Here is a 17,456-nt window from a genome sequence, read left to right as displayed (position 1 = left end):
GAGGCTAGGTAACACGGTCACCACTGATAAATCCATGATGATCGAAAATTTCAAAAAGCATTTCTCAATGGCTGGCCATGCCTTCCTCCTGGCTACTTCCAACCCCGGCCAACAGCTCCGCCTCCCCGCAGCTACTCGCCCAAGTCTCCCCGGCTTCTCCTTCACCCAAATCCAGACAGCAGATGTTCTGAAAGAGCTGCAAAACCTGGACCCTTACAAATCAGCTGGGCTAGACAATCTGGACCCTCTCTTTCTAAAACTATCCGCCACCATTGTTGCAAACCCTATTACCAGCCTGTTAAACCTCTCTTTCGTATCATCCGAGATCCTTAAAGATTGGGAAGCTGCCACGGTCATCCCCCTCTTCAAGGGGGTGTCACCCTAGACCCAAACTGTTATAGACCTACATTCATCCTGCCCTGCCTATCTAAAGTCTTCGAAAGCCAAGTTAATAAACAGATCACTGATCATTTCGAACTCCACCGTACCTTCTCTCTGTATATATCAATGATGTTGCTCTTGCTGCGGGTGATTCCCTGATCCACCACTATGCAGACGACACCATTCTGTATACTTCTGGCCCTTCCTTGGACACTGCGCAAACTAACCTCCAAATGAGCTTCAATGCCATACAACACTCCTTCCGTGGCCTCCAACTGCACTTAAACGCTAGTAAAACCAAATACATGCTTTTCAACCATTCGCTGCCCGCACCCGCCCGCCCGATTAGCATCACCACCCTGGACGGTTCCGACCTAGAATATGTGGACAACTATAAATACCTAGGTGTCTGGCTAGACTGTAAACTTTCCTTCCAGACTCATATTAAACATCTCCAATCCAAAATCGGCTTTCTATTTCACAACAAAACCTCCTTCACTCACGCCGCTAAACTTACCCTAGTAAAACTGACTATCCTACCGATCCTCGACTTCGGCGATGTCATCTACAAAATAGCTTCCAACACTCTACTCAGCAAACTGGATGCAGTCTATCACAGTGCCATCAGTTTTGTTACCAAATCACCTTATACCACCCACCACTGCGACCTGTATGCTCTAGTCGGCTGGCCCTCGCTACATATACGTCGCCAGACCCACTGGCTCCAGGTCATCTATAAATCTATGCTAGGTAATGCTCCACCTTATCTCAGTTCACTGGTCACAATAACAACACCCACCCGTAGCACGTGCTCCAGCAGGTATATCTCACTGATCATCCCCAAAGCCAACACCTCATTTGGCCGCCTTTCCTTCCAGTTCTCTGCTGCCAGTGACTGGAACGAATTGCAAAGATCGCTGAATTTGGAGACTTTTATTTCCCTCGCCAACTTTAAACATCAACTATCTGAGCAGCTAACCGATCGCTGCAGCTGTACATAGTCCATCTGTAAATAGCCCACCCAATCTACCTACCTCATCCCCATACTGTTTTTATTTGATTTACTTTTCTGCTCTTTTGCACACCAGTATCTCTACTTGCACATCATCATCTGCTCTCTTATCACTCAAGTGTTAATCTGCTAAATTGTAATTATTCGCTCCTATGGCCTATTTATTGCTTACCTCCTCATGCCTTTTGCACACACTGTATATATACTTTCTTTTTTCTACTGTTTCATTGACTTGTTTATTGTGTATTGGCTTGTTTATTGTTTACTCCATGTGTAACTCTGTGTTGTTGTCTGTGTCACACTGCTTTGCTTTATCTTGGCCAGGTCGCAGTTGAAAATGAGAACTTGTTCTCAACTAGCCTACCTGGTTAAATAAAGGTGAAATAAAACAAATACAAAAATCTAGTCCTTCGGAATGAAAATATTTCTCATCTCCGGAGAACAAAATGTCCAATATTTCCTGTGTCATCCCCATGGGTGTTATGTTCCTCCTGTTTGTCCCTGTATTACCTTGACCACTCTGAGGGGACTTCCTCTCTGTGATGGCTATTTGTTCAAGCTGCTCTCAGCCTCTTCCTTACGGTACACAGACACTTCTAAAAAAAAGTCCTCCAGATTATTGTGTGTGTGTGTGTGTGTGTGCGAGTACGTGTGTGTGTGTGTGTGTGTGCGCGTGTGTGTGCGTGTGTGCATGTGTGTGTGTGTGTGCTTGCTGGAAAGAGAGTACAGGGCAACAGAATACACGGCAGTGAGTTACTGTACAACATTTGACATCAGCTTTATTATTTAATTTTTTTGTTTTTTTATTTAACTTTTATTTAACTAGGCAAGTCAGTTAAGAACAAATTCTTATTTACGATGACGGCCTACACCGGCCAAACCCGAATGACGCTGGGCCACTTGTGTGCCCCCCTACTGTATGGGACTCCCAATCACGGCCGGATGTGATACAGCCTGGGGAAGGTGGGGAGGCATTCCTAGGCTATACATTAAAAATGGACAAGTGTGAATGTAATCCATGTTATGGCATGTGATTCAGTTTGTGTAAACATTGGGAACATATTTTGGCCTCTAAGAACTCTCATGCTACAGGCGTGGCTCTATGGGGATCAACTGAGGTCTTATACTGCTTAGGCTCTAGGAAAAGAAGCAGTGGGTGTGAGGAGGGCCGATGAGGGTGATGAGTGACTTGTAAAATACACGGTGAGCTGTACAGTATTGCAGAGTTAAGTCTGACATTATCTTCATTGTGAGGGTGTCATAGACCGTCACTCAGGACAAAGTTGAGATCCATTCACACCCATAGGAGAGGTACAGGACAGCTTACAGTCCTAGAGATCCATCTATTAAAACTCCCACGAGGCCAGAGGGAGTGGACAGGTAATTGATGTATCTAATAACCAGTCACAGACCACTTAATCATGTCATAGCTACATGGATCTTCATTCCATGGCCTGTCTATCTATCTCTGCCGGTCTCTGACTGTCTGTCTCCTCTCCATCAATATTCATTAGTCCACCTTTGGTCTTTACCATCTTACTTCCTCTGACACAGTTACAAAGTGTTCTGACTTGGCCTTAGCATTCTATCCTTACTTACTCTCAGATCAATGATAGAACTAACTAGCTACAAGGTCACTAAGCATTCCAACATCATTTGACCATAATTTGAGACAAGGCTTGAAGACATAACTTGAGACTGCTCTACTCCCCACTCAAGCATTCTCTTGGTGAGGATAATTGAATTGAGAGGAAGGAGAGAAAAGGAATTATTATGCAACCAGACACTGCCAAAAAATAGCCCCCAGACATGCGGTCTCATTCTGCAGAGCCTTCCTGCTGCACACATATTCTGAAGCACAACATCAAGGCCACAGGTAATTCATCTTCTGGCTGTTACTGCGCTTTTCAAATTAATTCAATGAATAAAGGCTGACCTTCATTTTCAGGGAGGATAAACATGTTGCTCTGTGGTCAAAGAGAAAGGAGAGATTGTCTTTGGGAATGGAGGGAACAAAGAGCGGGAGAAGGAGAAATGGAGCAGCCTGGTCTGAAATACTAGACGTAATATAGTAAATGTAAATTCAGGACACTTCAATTAGCACGATATGTTACGTTTGATATGGTTGCATAAGAAAGAAGGTTACTTTAAACTTAAAGAGGGTGGTTGGTCTGGGTGAATGGGTCTGCATATAACGCAAATGTCTAGCAGCCCAACTTTAGCATTTGAGCTATTTAGCATCTTTGCAACGATTTACTACTTTCCAGCTACTTTTCAACTACTTAACATATTAGCTAACCCTTCCCCTAACAATAACTCATAACTCTAACCTTAACCTTAACCCCTAACCCCTATCCTAGATGACATTAGGCAATGAGTTAACCTTAGCGTTAACCACCTAGCCACCTAGCTAACATTAGCCACAACAAATTGGAATTCGTAACATATACATATTGAAAATCGCAACATATTTACGAATTGCAATTCGTAACATATCATAAGAATTGTAATTCGTAAGATATCGTACAAAATGGATGATGGACCTCCACAAATTAATACATGCCAGTGGAGGCTCCTCAGAGGAGGAAGGGGAGGACCATCATCCTCTGTGAATTTCATACATATCAATAGCAAAATATAAAAAGTTATCCTTTTTAGTTAAAACTATACTAAAATATATTTACATCATCACCAAATAATTGATTAAAACACACTGTTTTGCAATTAAGTTTCTATAGTAGCCTCAACAGCACCATGGTGTAGCCGGAGGACAACTAGTTTCTGTCCTCCTCTTTGTACATTGACTTGAATAAAGAACCTAAGAGGCTCATGGTTATCACCCCCTTCCATAGACTTACAGAGTAATTATAAAAACTTCTGGAGAATGTCCTCCAACCTCTCAGAGCTCTTGCAGCATGAACTGACATGTTGTCCACCCAATTAAAGGTTCAGATAATTAATCTAGTACTGAAAGCTATCTAGCACTGCAGTGCATAAAATGTGATGAGTAGTTGACTCAGAGAGAGAAAGACAATAGTTGAACAATTCTGAGCAAATTCATTTCTTTAAAAATTCAAGACAAACGAGAGAGAGAATTTTTTTCACTTTCACTTATCTAACAAATGCAGCTAGCTAGTTTAGCATACTCAAACACCCGGCTCAAACAGAGAGGGATGCTATGTTAGCAAGCTGGCTATGGCTATCCAATACTGGAACTCTTCCAAGTCAAGGTTTTGGTTTTCTTAATTTATTGCCACCAGGGCCCACCTGTGTAACTGCTTGGAGCGGGTTGTTGACAACGATGTAGGTTCATGAGTAGTGGTTAGTGGTTATGATATGAAGGTTTGGCTTCGAAAATATGTATTTGTCTGGTCTCAGACAGCTGATGTGTTGTGCACTGAAATCCACAAACGAAGAGAAAAGGTGAGAGGTGGAGAACACATAGTTATGAGAAGGAGTTCTGCAACAAGCAAAATGATTATGCTGTTTGTATGTGGCTGCTATGAAAGTGAACTGTGTTTGCATGTGATCAAGGATTTAAAAGCATTTCTTAAACGGAATGAAATGGGGATAAACATACAGGAATTTGTCCAATAGAAAGTCTCGATTTCAACTGTTGTTCTAATGATTACACCTTAGATCAGCTAGATGCAGGCAAGCATGTGCAATGTGGTATTGAATGTGTCACTGTCTGTCACCTTGATTATTCAGATTTTTTGTACACCTACTGTATATTGTACACTTTCATTCATAGGCTAGATTGTAGCAACCTCATGATGGGTATAGTGAAAATTCAAGTATCATGTAGTAGCCTAAACCTGTCGATGTTACATTGAGCTGGATGAATGAAATATGAATGACAGTCATCCAATATGCTATAATATAAATAAGGCCATGCTCATAAAAAAATGCAACCACCTTAAAACCTTTTCCTGCAGTGGGCTAAATCAGGTTTCTTAAACAAGTCTACTTTGAAACAAAAGTATACACCACACTCACATGGTTATGGGCTTAACAAAAAGAAGAGCTCTGTACCATGTCAGATATACACTGAATGTACAAAACATTAAGGGCACCTACTCTTTCCATGACATAGACATACCAGGTGAATCCAGGTGAAAGCTATGATCTCTTATTGATGTCACTTGTTAAATTCACTTTAATCAGTATAGATGAAGGGGAGGAGACAGGTTAAAGAATGATTTTTAAGCCTTGAGAAAATTGAGACATGGAAAGCATTGGAGTCAAAATGGGCCAACATGGGCCAGCATCCCTGTGGAACGCTTTCGACACCATGCCCGACGAATTGAGTCTCTTCTGAGGGCAAAAGGAGGTTGTCCTTAATGTTTTATACACTCAGTGTAGAGTTGACATGTTTTTAAATGTTGAGTTAACATCCCAATATTACAGTTTATATAAACCACAGAATAAAATATATATTTTTAAAAACGTTTGACATAGAAACACTGGATTTTCTGTACAAAAAATATGAATAACATTCCACCCATGAGGCCACGAGAGGGCGCTTTGGTGATTCGACTGCAGGAAAGGGTTACAGACTGCTACATACCATACCTGATACATACCATACCCCTACAATACTTAGGGATAGATCCAACAGAGTAAACGGAAATCCGGGACACAAATTAGTATAATATTTAACCTGGATTTCCGTTTCCTTGTTGCATCTACCGCTGAGTCCAGGTTGGATGGAGAGAAAAGGAGCAATGACTGAGTGGGCACAGTGTAAGTGGGCACAGTGTAAGTGGGCACAGTGTAAACTGAGTGGGCACAGTGTAAACTGAGTGGGCACAGTGTAAACTGAGTGGGCACAGTGTAAACTGAGTGGGCACAGTGTAAACTGAGTGGGCACAGTGTAAACTGTTTCCATCATTTGAACAGTGAACTACACGATGTTCTGATTTACATGCAGCTGCAGTCACTGGCTCATTTGTTTTGATAATGGCTCATCCTGTCTCATCCTGTACATATTTTATACAGAGCAGAGTGTGCCGTATATATCTGAGATAACAACCATCTCACTTTTTGTGTTAGCGCTCTGCATCGAAAGCGATGGGCATTATAGGAGGCCGGGAAGCAGCTTGAGTAGTAGACTGACGACACACTCGAGTGCACAGCCTGACAGTTTAAATGCCTCGTGCCTCATCTCTGAAACATCTGGCCCCGTTTTTGGTGTCTGAGGCAAAGATCGATTCTTCTTAAAACTTAGGTTCTCTCACTTTCCCCACTCATCAGTTTTAAGGAGTATGCAAATGTCTCGTTCCTTTGTATCCCTGGGAGTCCGAACGACTGCACGGCTGCAACAACAGGGCAATACATTCTCATTAAGGCTCCCCTTCTTTGAAAGGGGAAGAAATTGAATTTGGGATATTCGTGTTTATGGTCCCAGACAATTGAAACTAATGACCGGATGTTCAGAAGGCAAGGTAGGACTCCCCCAGTTAGTGAGGGATATATCTGTCTGTATGTATTTATATACAGAATGTCTGCAGACGTCATCCTTCCCAATGGGCTCCACAGGGAAAGCTGATGAAGTCAGCCACAGGGAGTGATGGCGCCTCGGCTGCAGCCACTCTGCCCCGCATCCCCCATCCTCTGACAGCACCATATTTCAGTGGACTCTTTCTACACGACAGCCTGTACTGTCCCTGTCTCCTCTGGGTGTCAATGGGACGCCTCCCATCATCAGATGGGTGATTTCACATCCTGGTGGCGGCAGCGGTCTTTGCTGTAGCAGAGTAACGTGGCCTGACTCCAGACAGCTTGGTGACCCCTCCTTAGTTCTTGGCTGGCTGCTCTGGTCCATCTCGTGATGTGCGTGAGAAGATGAGCTGGGTTGAAAATTCTTACCACATGATCACTGCTACTCTTGGAGAGAGTGTGTGTGTGTTTTCCTGTGTCTCCGGAACACATCATGTTAAGTTACACCGAAGAAAAGAAGAACAGGGGATGCCTGTGGGTTTGCCATACTGCCTTTCTGTGTGCCTTCTACTAACCATTAATCACTCTGTTAGTTAACCGCTGAGCTGCTGATGTATTTATCTTAATGAGAAACTAAATGAGAGAAACCAAAGTCTGGCCTTCCAAGAGGCCTGGTCTATAAGGCCAACTGAGACCAGGTCACACCTATCCTGATCTTCAGCTCCACCATGGTCCAGGTGACTCACCACACGCCTGAGTGATCCCAGAGAGTCCAGGTTTGGTTTAGGTAAGTGACCGCAGACACATACCTCTAAGAGCATGGTTTAGCAGTAGCCAGGGTGTGATCCCTCAGCCCAGGTCCCTGGGAGTGTTTAGAACAGCCTGAAGGGGAACTCTCTGTCTGTCTCTCTGCTGACTGGTAGCACATAAAGCCCCTCTGTGTTCGGCCTGCTCCAGGTCATACACTGTGGCCTCTGTGTGGACCCCCCTCCTTCTTCACACTGCCCTCCACCGCCCTCTCCTCTCATGTAAGCTTGACTGATCATGGGGAAGAGATGTGTTTACTGTATGAGGGAATTTTTAGCAGTTTGCCATGGTGACTGTAATCAAAATATTGAAGCTGGAGGGGGATACACAGCCAGGTCAAAAGTTAATGTCGACACATTTTGAGGAATGGCTATTGACTTTATGTTGTAAATTCAACACCGAGAGCAGTTTTCACATCTTCGCTAAGACCTGGGTGAGATGTTGCTAAGCTGAGTTCCTGGTATAGTCATGTCTACTACACTATCATGAAAGACAAAACAATATGTTTTAAAAAGAGCAACTGTCTAAATACTATTAATGTTACTAAATGCTTATAACATGCTGAGTATGATATGCACTATCACTATACAACCTTAGTTGTTTATGAATCAATGATGCAATTCCAATGCTGCCAACCATCGCTATTTCATATTAACCAGAATGCATCTATCTGACTTGTTCTTTCATAAAACATGAGTCCAATTCAACAGATGGCTTTTAATGTTTATACCAATAACAGGGCTGGTCCTTGACTGCTAGTGGGTCCTCTGGGTGCCTATATCACTGTGTCATTTCTCCTCCAGCTCCTCTGAGTGATTCTATCACTCTCAACATAAGGAGAACGGGAAAGCAAGGGGACATCCACGGATAAATCCATTTAAAGGGCTTTTGAATCTAATCTATGATGAGACACCTTCTCAGAGGATGTCCAGGGTGAAATTGTGCTCAGTAAATTTGAGTTTACCAAGAGTAAAGTTATTAGCCAGACAAGTAAATGTTGGCCATATCGCTTTTATCACCTTGACTATCTGGGATTTCTTTCTGTTTGTGTTCAGGGCTGTGTATCTGGGGAAATCACACACTGGCAGAGGAGAAAAACACAGACCGTATACTGCCCCCAGTGGACAACTGGTTGAACAGTTTAACAGCGCACCCCTCACTCACACTGGATCAACACTGCCACCTATAGGCAGTCTCTGGATGCACAGGCTCCCACTAGGTTTTCTCACTAGATAGAGAATAAATGTTTCTTGGTTTCATTTGTTGTGTTTTGGAAAGTATTTCAACATCACATTTTAATTACGAAATGCCAATGTTTGATTTAAACGAAGAAAAGGCAATTGCAACAAATAGGTGCCATACATTGTGAGATGCTTTCGTGACCGCAGATTAACGATCTGCACAGATACGGTGGGTAAACAAGTGACATGAATAACTTCCAGACAGGAAGTTAGAGATTTGAACGGGATCTTAAAGCGGCAATCTGAAAATTACAGACCTCTCTCATCTTTTTAAGTGGGAGAACTTTCACAATTGGTGTCTGACTAAATACTTTTTTACCCCACTGTATATATTCAAGGCATAAAATGGAATAGAGTTTGTTTAATGTCCGTAAGGGAAATCAAAACGTAAAACGACAAGACAACATTTTTAAATGTACGTAACAATTACACTTTAGAATAAAAGTCCTCTTCTAACTGTGCTGTCCAGTTGTCTCTCCAAGATGACCACGCCATCTCACATTATCAGCATAAGCATAAGGGGAATATCCCACTGGTTCAATGATCTCCCACACATTTAATGACATGGACATGACAAAGAAGCAACAGCGTCTGCTGGTACTGTGTGAGCTGTGGTGGTTGCACATGAACGTGTACCAGGGGAAAACTTTGGTCAATGCCTCTGCTTGATTACTGCATAGACGGAGCTTATTGAATACTGATTATATCACAGTTTAAGCTAACATTGCTCTAGACACCTTTACATCAGTCACAGGCTAATCTAAGCCCAAACAACTGTACTTACAAACACAACCCTTCCATAGTCAAGGGTTATCTGCATAGCTTACACCAAAGTACATAGTACTGAGTACATAGCTAATTCCTTTTAGATGTAGGAGAGAAAGGAAGTATAGGTTTGGGGGATTTCTCTAAAATAATTTGCATACTGTAATAATGTTGAATACAGCTACTTGAGGGGTTAAGGGGCCTTGGTATATATAGATTAGGCCAGGTTAGTGATCTAGCTAGAACATGAACTAATGAACACCTGGGAAACACTGTTTTTCTACTGCTCTCTCTCTCTTCTTCCCTCAATAGGAGCGCATTTAGGTCATTTTCAAACCCCTACTACCACAGAGAAAGTGCCACCCATAATCGTGCCATAAATGTCTCACTCTTCCCCTACAGCTTAGAGCACACTGTAATGTGTTCACGGGGACCGCCTGCTCAGCCATCTGCCCCTGAGAGAGAGAGAGGTGGCAGGAGGGCAGTATGAGCCAGGCTGCGGCTGACTGGAGCCCACTTAGATGTAAGGCTCTATCTCTTCCCTTCCTTCCTGGTCACATGTAGCTATTACCTGGGAACAGGAGGAACCATTGAGCTGTTGACTGAATACTGACTGAGCTATAGACCTAAAGTCTACCGTATGGATAGACAGACATCTGAGTGCAGGCAGCTTGGATATCAGGGATTTTCTCTCATACAAATAAAAGGACCCATCGGCGCCCCTATGTGGTCAAACAATGGTACAACAAGACATACAATGCAAAGCTGCTGTCTAACATTGTCAACCCTAGACAAGACGTTAACTACACACGTTTAAAAAAAGAACACCCTCTAAGACATGTTGAGATTCAACACAAAACACAACGAGAAATCCTAGCAATTAATTTATAGCTCACATTGATTAATTTACATTAGACATTACATGTTTATCTAAAGCAGGGCTCTCCAACCCTGATCCTGGAGATACCCTCATGTAGGTTTTCCTTCCAACCCCAGTTGCAATTTAATTGATTCAGATGATAAACCAGCTAATTATTAGAATCAGGTGTGCTAGATTAGGATTGGAGCGAAAACCTACAGGGCGGTAGCGCTCTCCAGGAACAGGCTTGGAGAGCCTTGTTCTAAAGACATTTTGTACAATAGTCCCCTAAAAAGAGTTCTGTGTTTTGGTACGCATTCATTACTTCATTCATTACTTCTCAGACTTTCAGAAGAAAGTTAGAAGAAAGTCCCATTTCCATGACTGTGGATAAATGCGACTGGCCTGTAATCTTTCAGCTCAGGCCTAGGAGCTGGTAGCACACAGTTATCTCTCCATTGAGTCTCTTTAAAACAGCCTCTGAGCGAGCCCGATGAACGTACACAGTGAGCCCCAGGGACATCAACACCAACGTCCAGGTTAAACTCGAAGGAAGTGGACTTCCAAATCTCGCTACCTCCTCAGTATTAAATCAAAAACAGGATTATGGGTTCCTTTTAAATACATATTATATAAGCTATCAAAAACATACACATGGACGTGAAGGGCAAAGGTTCACAGTTTGTGCCCAGTGTTTATAGCTCTGCTTTACCTGAAAATAATACCCTGATGGCTCAGAGGAGAGTCCGTTTTGTTCAATCAGCTGGCATTCACTAGTATACAAAGTAATACATTCTTAAAATACATATTTATTACCAAATACGCCATCTCCTACTGTACATAAACACTCCTGGTAAAATATTAAAGTTATCCCAGTGCTACATTCTGTAATAAACCGCTTTTATCCGCTTTGAAATCAGTAGATTTAAAAAAATAAAAAAATAAACATTTAAAAGTGAATAGTATTGCACTCAAACACAGTCTTACATGGCTCTCTTCCTACAGCCAGTGGCTACATTTATTCACGGCAAAACCTAGAGTCCAGCAACTTACTATGAAAAAAACAAGCAAATATATAATTGAGATACTATATCATGAGCATGACTTTACAAGTCATGAGCAGGAGGAGGCTACCAAAAACCAAAACCGAAGATCATAGAGGAGAGGATAGTGGGTGATCAGAATGAGCTCTGACGAGCAGAGTTGGTGCTGTGTGCATGTGGCCACAGGGCCCTACTAACACAGTGACATAAGATAGGGACACGTCTTTGATGTGACGCACCAAGACAAAGCAGTGGAAGCAGAAATATGACATCACACAGTCGAAACCGGATACTGTAGTTCAGTGTAGATGCTGAGAACATGAAATGTCTTTACGTTATGGGTGTTCAGAGTCAGCTGGTATCGTGTGGAAGTGTAGTGTAGTGCCCTATAGAAGGGGTATGTCGCTAGCAACAATATAATAAATGATTACAGCTGAAAAGAGGAGAATACCTTCCTTCTAATGATGTCGATATTATTTCTTAACTCCTAATATTAAGCAAATTACACTTATTGGAGCCAATTACACTCACCGGAGTATCTGATATCGGCTACCAGTGCGTCAAGTGTCGCTGGCTGCTGGTAAGCTTTCTTGGCTTAGACATGCATTTTTACAAACATATGGCTAACCTTTGTGTAACCAGCTAAACAGCAGCTCTTAGTGTATTTGGAGTTACCTTTCAAGCTAATAGGCTATGTTAGACTTCCTTCCCCAATTACAATAATGAAAAACAATCTACCAAGTCCTATTCATTTTTGAAATGTTGATTACTTCTCCTTGACATTATCATTCACTTGATGCTAAGACAAGACATGTGAGAAGAAGAAAAATCCCTAACGTATGATGGGGGTCCCTGGGTTGCCTGTGTGCCTGGGAGAGGGTCCCTGAGTTGCCGGTGTGCCTGGGAGAGGGTCCCTGGGCAAGAAAGGTTGAAGACCCCTGCCCTATAGAAAGAGCTGTTGTGATAAAGACACACTTTTTGGGGGATGGGATAAACAGATACCAAACTCCTGCTCCTGCTTTGACATGCTTCCCTCCACTTTATCCCCTACATCTGGTTGTCATTGTACTGTGGGGTGTTGCTGGAGTACTGCTGATCCGGCATCATGGCCCCCGTGGCGGCTCCCATAGCTGCCTGCTGCGCTGCCTGCTGGATGTGGGGGTTCTTCCAGGCCCCTGTGGTCCACTCCTCCTGAGCCTTGCCTATGCTGCCCCCGCTGCCACGGTAGAAGTTATGGACCTGGAGAGAGGGAGCAGTGGGACGACAGGAAAATGTCAGGCTGCACATAAAGATGACAGAGAGCAATGGAGACCTTTGTTGCTGCCCTATGCACCAGCCGGCACACTGGGCATGAGTGACTGACATAAAGATCACCATACACATCCTCATGCTCTACGTGTCCCATGGTTGTGACGGAACACAGATGATATTAACTTGCCTTGGTGAGGGCGATGAATGACAGCGTTGCCGTGGCAGTGAAAAAGAGGGTGGGGATGAGCATCAGCAAGGCGATCCAAAGGTTGTAGCTGAAAAAAGAGATGGTGGCCAGCCAGCCGCTGAGAGATGTAGAGAAGAAGAAGACAGTTACCTTTTGCTCGTGTACACTGAGTATACCAAAAATTAGGAAGACCTTCCAAACATTGACAGCGATCATGATCACTTTATGTAGCAGGCTAATATCATGGATCAGCCTTAAAAAAACACATTTTATATCCCACATATAAAACCATCCATTTCTGAATGTTGACATTTATACACTTTATGGAAGCTGCCATTACAATTATATCTGATAATCAAAGTGAAGCCAGGTGACATTTAGCCCTTAACAGCCTTAAACTCAGACAGAATGACAGAATGGAGTCATAAATGTCCTGAGTGAGGCTATTTCCTGACTGTCATCTATTGCATTGTTAATGATATGACAGGATGTGGTAATGTAGGAGGTTATACTGCTGTTGTTTTAAAGACATAAATGTTTTGGCTAAACATTTGTCGGTAACACAATAACTTTCCTTCATAATACATTATGGAACATTTCAAAGCATTTATACATGTGTATAATCATTTATAATGGGCTTATTATTGAAGGTGATTTGAATGTGTAAGCAGTTTACCAGTTTCCCCAGCCTGGGATCCCTATGCACTGGATAATACTGATGCCCACCTGGGCCATGAACACAAAGAAGAACGCCATGAAGTTGAACGAGCTGTCAGTCCTCGGAGAATGACAAAAAGGAATTGTAAATACACGGACACACAGCACATTATACAGTGTGGTACTTGTTAGATTTCTCTTGGCGGTAACTGATTTCCCTTGACTGACGGTATATCACTATGATCAAGCATAATGGTGTCATAGTAAGATTGGGGGGTTTTCCTGACCACATAGCCTGATCAAGAAAAACTATGGGCCCTAGTTATAGCTTAAAAAGATCTAGTGGTACTTGGATACCTTATGGATGTGTATGAAATCCACTTACTTGAAGGCCTTGTAGATGGGCCTGAACCAGCATGCATAGGAGCAGGGGGTGAAGAGTATCAACCATATGATGGCCATGCCAAAATTTGTCACACCCCCTCCACCCAGCATCCACACAAAGCAGCCCGCCAGATTCACAGCCAGGGTGATTGCATACACTATAAAACACGCCACCAGGAGAACACACTGTTATACACACCAGTAGAACAATGCCAAAGTATAATACAGTATAACCCCAGTCAGGGAACCAGCTCTCAGATAAATGTGCACATTCTGTCCACTCCGGTTCCTTGGGTGTCCTTTCTGTAGATGTCCATATTTTCTTTCTCTTCTCTGTTTTGCTCTAAGTCTCAGTAATCTAGCAAACCTACTGTTCTTAAGAACAAATTGGTTGTAATTTAAAGCACTGCGTGAGCTAGAGGTTCAGTTCCGGCCTGCTCCACAGAACTGCCACAGGCAGCCAATCAGCTTCAATTACTGGTCCACAAAGGGAAGATATATCCCTTCATCCAAACTACAAACCCAACCAGAGCTATAATAATAGACCCATTAAGTGATTAGTCTTTTTTTCATCTCAGGCAAAGAAACAAAGTGAAGGCTAGAAGTATTTCAATTGGTTAAGTTGAGCAAAGAATACCTTTGAGTTTTCTGTACAATTCTGTCTATTCTTGACCAATACATCTAATGTGACAAGGGTGACTATTCAATGAGGTGAGTTTAAGGGGTTAAAGTTTAGAATGACTGAAATCATGGACACATAAACTCATAGAAACATCAAACATGCAGAGCAAGCACAACATTCCATCATCACTGGATTTGGTGTATAAGTGCAAACACAGAGGTACAGAATACCTGTTTACATGTTTATCACTTAATGGGGGGGGATCTGCAGAGAGAATGAAATATAAGTCATTAAATGTGAAGAAGTAGCAGCATATGCATCATCCCATGGGCCTGGATGACAGACACACTAGCGAAGGCAGATACTCAGTGAATTTCAGGAAAATGTAAATAGTGAAACAGTGGAAAAGTGATCCTTTTTAGATAAAATTATACGAAATATATTCACGTCACCAAAGAATTGATTTTGTCCATGCTCGTGCTCATAAAAAAAAAAAATGCTCTTCCCTCATCTTAAACGGCACCGACCACCACCGATATACACATATCTAGTTAAACCAGAACACCCTCCGTCATTCTTTGTAGCTGTGGTGGATGAAGACAACCCATGTGGCATGGGAGAGGTTAACTGTCAGCTCCCGTGTGTTCACCACAATGATCTAATCTAAACAGTAGGCTACTCTGGAGAGTGTGCTACACAGAAACTCTGCACAGAGGGGAAACTTGTTTCACACTATTGTGGCTTCCTGAACCGTACTGTCCTGGCACACTTATTTTCCTTTTAACACGTTCCTTTCCAGCAACTATGGTTGATGAGTAATCAGGCCAGCGCAGTGCAGCTTGGCTAGGCTCTCTTGGCTCAGCTCAGTAGTGTGAAACAAGTATATGCAATAAGAGATCATAACCCCTAAATATGTGGACTCTATAACAGTGTGGCTGACTAGAGTTGTTCTAGTATGGGCTGTGGGTAGTGGGCAGTGGCTAGTGAGCTGTGGGTAGTGGGCAGTGGCTAGTGGGCTGTGGGTAGTGGGCAGTGGGCACTCACAGATCCACAGGTGGTAGAGTCTCTTGCACATGGTGCGATGCTGTTCAGGGATCTCCTCATCAAAGTCCTGGTAGAAACACGGCTGCAGGGGGATGAACCCCGGTATTGGAGGGAAGTTATTCTCTGCTGGAGAAATGACAATCATTTCATGAGTCAATAATACATTGGTAGCATTTGCAGGTGTGTCATGTTAGGCTAGATAATATTGTTTGTATGATTGGTTGGTTGATGAGAGCCAAACCATAAAGTAAATGACTTTCATTGAACACCATGATAATGTACCAAAACATATGCATACTGTGTGTCGATTTATATGGAATGCAAATCCTTACCAGCCATGACTGTTGATTTTATTCTTCAGATTGTTTTGGTCCTCATTCTCTTGAACCTACAAATAAAGAAAGTGTAGCTTTGTAAATGCAGTCATTCTAAAACTCAGTACCAATCAGCTTTTGCACTCACTGGTGAAATGTATTTGCACATTACATTAGTAGGTCTAACACAATAATTAAACAAAGACTACTGACAGAAAGAGATGGATCAATTATGTCAGCGTGCAGCTTATGTGTGACACCACTTGTGACATACTGTAGCTATGCTTTAATCCAGTGTTTTCAAGATCTATAATCTCAACGTTGTCACTTGTCACATTCGACTGAAGAGATTTGCTGACACACACACGGAGTCGTGTTGGTGGCATCGGCTCAATGGTGACTCTTCAGGGTTTAAGAACTGGGATCCTTCCGGTGTGCGAGTAAAAGTGGAGACTTACTAAATCAGTCTGCATAGCCTAACATTCGTGGTGTTTTGATTTGAATTCGCTGAATAGACCGATATACTACCGGTACTCTCTTCAGGTCAACCCGCTATCTTTGAAATTAGTGCTATCCTGATAGGGATCAACGGACTTCCATTGGAAACATAATCTGCTTACCTCTTCCTGTCCTGAGCGCACTGTTGCTATTTACAATGGCCTGTCCCTCGGCTGCATGCTGTCAGTTCCACCACATCGAATATGAGGAATGACAAAGCTTGATAATGAAGAGATAAAGTAGAATAAATCACTGTTATTTCACTTTTTTATACGAGGTCGTGGAAGTAATGCATCTCCAATGCCCGTAGCTGTCCTATCATTGTCCGTGAATCTGCTGTCCCATCAGTCCTGACCAATAGGCACACTGCTCTCTACTCGCGATTTCGGCGTCTTAACATTATTATCCAATCGTTATCTGGCTCTCCCTTGTGCCATGGCGGCTGCTCTCCACGGTGCTGAAGTTAATAGCCCGCTGTCAACAGTGACATACTCTGGTGTTACTGGTGCGCTTCGATCCTTTTACTCATAATGATCACCAAATTAATGTTTATGAAATTAATCAAATACGGGATTATTAATCAATAATGATCAAGTAGTAGGTATTATGGTTAGTCATTGGCATACAATCTTTCACTTAATGTTTGATATTCGTATGCAGAAATGATGGTCAGCATTTACGGTCTGTCAGGGGTCTCATTTATACTGTTTGATAGGGGTCATAGGGTTTATGGGCAGGGCTAACATTGTTTACTGTTTATTAATGTATTCCATCAATAATGTACAAAACAGGAGGGGATGTTAGCCAGCAGATGGCAGTGTTGATATTGGTTTTGTTTCTGGTTTGTCAGTCAGGGGGTTCAGTTCAGCACCACTTTACTGCTTGGAGTTACAGTATCACCTATCTATACAGTTGACATACTCCTCCTATGAATGTTCCTCACCTTACA

The 17,456-nt window shown here is 42.6% G+C and overlaps 1 protein-coding gene across 2 annotated transcripts; it reads right to left on the bottom strand.

The window, feature by feature from the left end:
• Positions 1 to 9,145: 9,145 nt before the first annotated feature.
• On the bottom strand, positions 9,146 to 16,934 carry LOC118362325 (secretory carrier-associated membrane protein 5-like). 2 transcript variants are annotated; one of them, XM_052480924.1, is made up of 7 exons: positions 16,630 to 16,934; positions 16,028 to 16,083; positions 15,696 to 15,821; positions 14,031 to 14,187; positions 13,665 to 13,766; positions 12,989 to 13,106; positions 9,146 to 12,789 (listed from the first exon to the last, which is right to left on the bottom strand). In XM_052480924.1, exons 2-7 carry the CDS (start codon positions 16,032 to 16,034, stop codon positions 12,598 to 12,600), a joined length of 702 nt encoding a protein of 233 aa, XP_052336884.1. In that variant the 5' UTR covers positions 16,035 to 16,083; positions 16,630 to 16,934; the 3' UTR covers positions 9,146 to 12,597. The 2 variants fall into 2 exon arrangements, with proteins under 2 accessions (XP_052336884.1, XP_052336894.1); XM_052480934.1 differs by having other exon boundaries at positions 15,696 to 15,818.
• Positions 16,935 to 17,456: the final 522 nt, after the last annotated feature.

The sequence above is a fragment of the Oncorhynchus keta genome, chromosome 2 (assembly GCF_023373465.1).
Source record: "Oncorhynchus keta strain PuntledgeMale-10-30-2019 chromosome 2, Oket_V2, whole genome shotgun sequence".
NCBI lineage: Eukaryota > Metazoa > Chordata > Actinopteri > Salmoniformes > Salmonidae > Oncorhynchus > Oncorhynchus keta.
This window is presented reverse-complemented; position numbering and strand designations above follow the sequence as displayed.